We start from the raw sequence: 5,000 nt of genomic DNA, 5'->3' as shown, positions 1-5,000 counted from the left end.
AGACAACGCATTGTTGATTTATTAACGGTGGTTTGGCCTCTGCTACTTTGATGTCGTCGGCAATTTTCTTGCTCGTAAACACTGGGCGCAGATCGCTGTTTATTTTCTTTCCAAGATCGGACAGCTGTCTTCGTACAACGTCGGCTGATCTTTGATCCTTGAACGGCAGATAATTCGAACGGGCGCATTTGCTTGAACATCGCCAACTTGCGGTTGATTTCGCGACTCAATGAATCTAGTTATTGTGGAATTAATAAGATTCTCTGGGTACTTCAGTTTTAAGAAGATCCCTTTCAAGTTGTCACATTCTTCAGCAAATAGATCAGGTGAGGATGATAGACAGTGGGCTCGGTTCAACATGGGACTACGTTCGGTTACTCAGTGAAGCCTCCATCAATGATGAAACAAATTTAAATCAGTTTCTTGGAAAGACCTAGGACAAGGGGAAGACCGCCAAAGCAATACCACCCATTGTTAGAGAAAGAAAAAACATCTTGATTCTGTAGTTCGGAGAATTCTTCCAAAACACATCGCTGATACTGTCTGCCAGAAAGGGTCCAGACTAGCACATCTCTATGGTCTACCCAAGACGCATAAAGAGCGACTGGCGATGAGACCAATTCTGTCCGCCACAGGGACATATAACTACGCTCTTGCTAAATGGCTTGATGAGAAACTGAAACCCCTGTCTGTTAACAACCATACCATCTCTGACGTGTTTCAGTTTGCTGAAGAGATCCACGAGCTGGATTTCAACGAGGACGATATTTTGGTATCGTATGATGTATCAGCATTGTTCACGAACGTGCCCCTAGAAGAAACCATTCAGATTCTTGCGAACAAGGCCTTCACTCGGAATTGGTTCAATGAGACACACAACCTTAACATCACCCAGGATGACCTTGTTGAGCTTCTACGAGTGGCTACAAAACATCAACTGTTTCAATTCAACGGCAGTCTTTATGAACAAATTGATGGAGTAGCGATGGGGTCACCCCTAGGGGCCACTCATGGCGAACACATTTATGTGTTCGATCGAGGAGGAACTAGAAAGCGAGGATAAAGTTACCTCTTTTTATAAGAGATACGTGGATGACACCTTAGCCGCGGTAAAAGATATTGCAACTGCTACGGCTTTCTTGACAACATTAAACGAAGCCCACCCGGCAATCAGCTTCACGATGGAAGTTGCAAACAACACAAACTACCTTTCATCGGAATGGAACTCATTAAGATTGGGAAACAGCTGAAAACATGTGTCTACAGGAAAACAACAAAATAAGGCCTACTTCTCCACTATCAAAGCCATGTTGATGCCCGTTACAAACGATCCCTTCTAATAACCATGTTGAACCGAGCCCACTGTCTATCATCCTCACCTGATCTATTTGCTGAAGAATGTGACAACTTGAAAGGGATCTTCTTAAAACTGAAGTACCCAGAGAATCTTATTAATTCCACAATAACTAGATTCATTGAGTCGCGAAATCAACCGCAAGTTGGCGATGTTCAAGCAAATGCGCCCGTTCGAATTATTCTGCCGTTCAAGGATCAAAGATCAGCCGACGTTGTACGAAGACAGCTGTCCGATCTTGGAAAGAAAATAAACAGCGATCTGCGCCCAGTGTTTACGAGCAAGAAAATTGCCGACGACATCAAAGTAGTAGAGGCCAAACCACCGTTAATAAATCAACAATGCGTTGTCTATAAATTCAAATGTGATCTGTGTGATGCGGATTATGTTGGCTATACTTGCCGACACCTTTTCCAACGCATTGAGGAACACAAGCACTCTGCTATTGGAAAAACACCTGCGAGACGCCCACAATCAGAAGAACAAAGATCTTCAGGAACAATTTACCATTCTTAAGAAATGCCGTGGGAAATTTGAAATGCTTAGTTTACGAAATGCTTTTTATCCAAGAAAAGAAACCTCAGCTGAACACTCAATCTGACTCAATCAAAGCAAAACTATTTAGCAAGGAATCTGACTTTTAGTTTTTTTTTTTACGAATTTGAAAATGATGAACGAATCATCGAAACGTCATTCAAATTTATTATCACTAATTTTTACTATCAATTGTTTGTCCAAAACCTCCGTTATTAGCCTCTCAATTATAAAAGGTAAATTCTTTTACGATTATGTATTCAGTTATTTATATATTATCTACAGCCAGCTTTGTCTTACCTGGTGACTTTTGTTGCTGGGGTGACGGAAGGGCTACCAGGTGAAGATACTGTTCAACAAGAGAAAAATATATATCGTTATTAGCTACAATGCATTCTATTCTTATAAAGCTTTCAACAAGGTAGTGGGTGTCACTTAACAAGACAAGATTCTAATTTGAGTGCGCGCTACAGAGTCCAAACCACAACGAGTGAGATTACGGACTCTGCTTTTTCCGAAGCAGCTGATTTCCTTATGGTTGCCTATTTAACTACAGGGAAGAGGATGAAGAAGTATGGAAAGACTCTTTGTTTTCCTGCTGGATGGGGTCGCATTTTCACGAGTGGATTGGGGTAGGGTTTGCATTTTCAACAGAGTTCCCGACAGAGTTACTGGAACGGGGTTTGCAAATTGTCGAGATTTGGGGTAAAAAAAATTCTGGCTAGTGGCATTTAAAATAGAAAGATTCGCTGTAAAAAAAAATTGCTAGCAGAAACAACTGAAGCGGAATATTTACGGGATAGCAAATGCACTAGATGTTTTTACTGCAGATGGAAAGTAAAGTGTTCCTTCTTTAGTACACCAAATTAAATGTGACACTTCAGTCTAGGATTTACGTAAGGTTTGTATACAAACAGAATGTGACTAAGTTGGGGTCGCTAAAATTACATTTACCCAAAAGGGACTAAGATGGGGTCTATAATTGGCCATAAAAATTGAGCACGATACCATAAAGGAGTAGCGAACATTGACCCAAGGGAACCCCTCCCCACCAGGCTTTGTTTACACGTTGCTATTGTGTCGGGCTAGCTTGAATCTAGCCCTCACAGTCACAGACCTCGTTACAATCAAATCGTGGGGACAAACCAAAAGAAGAAAGACCTCACTCAACATGTTGATGAAACTTTGCTATTGCCGATCACTAGATGAATTGGAACGAAGGCAAGGACACGACATACTAACCGGTAAAGTTTTTATCTGATCTTGGGGTATGCAGTACATTGAAAACGATGGCATAACCACATTATATACCTGACAAGAACACAATCTATGAATTTGTTTTCAGAACACCGTAAACAATACTGACCCCAGGTGCTGGTGTTTTACAACCTCGTTCATCCTTATAGCAAAAATCAGAAACGGGAGACGATCCAGTTTTTTAAAACACATCACTGAGAATTTTCTTATTAACAATCACTGCAATGCAAACTGAAGCTTTACCAGAAAATGATTTAAGGAATTTACCTTACTTTGCAACTTCACAAGATAATCTCAAAATGTTTTATAAATATATTTTTCTATGTTTTATTGGGTTTATTTTTAAGAAGCAGTTCAGTTGTATTGTTCACTTATATTTGTTTCATGAAAGGTTCATTTATCTACCTATCGTATACTAGCTTCTACTTACATGGGGAGGAAGAAGCTAAAGTTCTTGGAGTCCCAGATGGGTAAGACATCGCTGATGCTTAAAACAAAAAAACAAAAACAAAGTAATTCATGTTCATGCAAGTTTTGAACACGATTAGACACTGCTGCCCGTTTTCTAAAGAGTACGTAAACGGTAACGACCCCAGGTGCTGGTCATTTAACAACTGGATATCATCCTCACAGCAAAAAGAAAAAAAAAACAGAAACGGGAGACCTTTCTGCTGATACAGTTTTTAAACAGATCGCTTCGAAAATTCTCTAATAATCACTGTAAACGGAAGCTTTACCAGAAAATGATTAAAGCAATCTACTTTACTTCGTACTAAACTTCATCTAATAATCTAAAAATGTTTTACAAATTTATTTTTCTGTATAGAGGCAGTTCAGTTGTATTGGTGACCGCAAATTGTTTCATGGGAGGCGCTATAGGTTTACAGTCTATCTACCTTTCGTTTACTGGCTTTAAACTTACATGAAAGGGAAGAACCTAAAGTTCAACTCAAGACATTTAAATGCAAGCGAAGCGAGAGATCGGATTTAGTTCAGATTTTGAGAAAAAATCTTCTGAATTTTGTTTATATTCCAAAATATATATATATTCCAAAACTGGCCCAGAAAAGAGTAATGATTTTTTTTACTGAGGTGACTTAGGCTAAAAAAAATGACTACTTTAAATTTTAACGTTCCATACGTACGTACTACTTTCCTCCGTTTTTCCCACCCGTTCGCGCTTGGATCACGCAACAACCGCCAAAGCAACCTAATCACAAATTCAGTATTCCAGTACATGGGCGCCAGAAATCCTTGTATGGCTCATCACTTTCCTCTCCAAAAAGAAACGGTTTACAATGTTTTTATTGGGTTTATTTTACAACAAGCGGGTTTATTTGCATTTTCGACTTCAAGAGGGTTATCTATCTACCTATCGTTTACTATAGCTTTTACTTACGCGAGGAGGAAGAAGCTAAAGTACTTTTAATCACAGGTGATGAAGACATCGCTGATGCTAAAAAAACAAATAAACAAACACAAATTCACTTGTAACTTCACACGATAAATTAATTTTTCTATTCATCGTTGTGTTTATTTTACAACAAGCAGTTAAGTTGCATTGTCGACTGTAATTTGTTTCATTTCGAGGTTTATCTATCTACTTATCATTTACTAGCTTTTACTTACGCGAGGAGGAAGAAGCGTGAGCACCTACCTGGCAGCACACGTCCGAATCTTGCTCCCCAGTTTTATCAGTTTTTTATCGCTTTTTGAACCTTTTGTAAATATCTCCCAAGCCTAAGCCTTTGTCAGCGAGTGTTTGGAGATGTCTGGTCGATCTCGGAATTTCAAGGGAAAATACTCCACCTGGACGCATCAAATATTCAAAGTAACACCTTCACTGGTACTTATC

The 5,000-nt window shown here is 39.3% G+C and overlaps 1 protein-coding gene and 1 pseudogene across 1 annotated transcript in view; one reads left to right on the top strand and one right to left on the bottom strand.

Annotated features, from left to right (window-relative positions):
- The first annotated feature begins 610 nt into the window (after positions 1 to 610).
- On the top strand, positions 611 to 1,870 carry LOC138039702 (uncharacterized; annotated as a pseudogene).
- Positions 1,871 to 2,184: 314 nt separating this feature from the next.
- LOC138039701 (uncharacterized) overlaps positions 2,185 to 5,000 on the bottom strand; it is a 36,363-nt gene continuing 33,547 nt past the window's right edge. The window contains exons 3-5 of the mRNA XM_068885547.1: positions 4,545 to 4,601; positions 3,576 to 3,632; positions 2,185 to 2,237 (exon numbers count right to left, since the gene is read on the bottom strand). Of these exons, the coding sequence (XP_068741648.1) occupies positions 2,185 to 2,237; positions 3,576 to 3,632; positions 4,545 to 4,601 (167 nt within the window). The remainder of the gene's footprint in view (positions 2,238 to 3,575; positions 3,633 to 4,544; positions 4,602 to 5,000) is intronic.

This window comes from Montipora capricornis, chromosome 3 (assembly GCF_036669925.1).
Source record: "Montipora capricornis isolate CH-2021 chromosome 3, ASM3666992v2, whole genome shotgun sequence".
Lineage (NCBI taxonomy): Eukaryota > Metazoa > Cnidaria > Anthozoa > Scleractinia > Acroporidae > Montipora > Montipora capricornis.
This window is presented reverse-complemented; position numbering and strand designations above follow the sequence as displayed.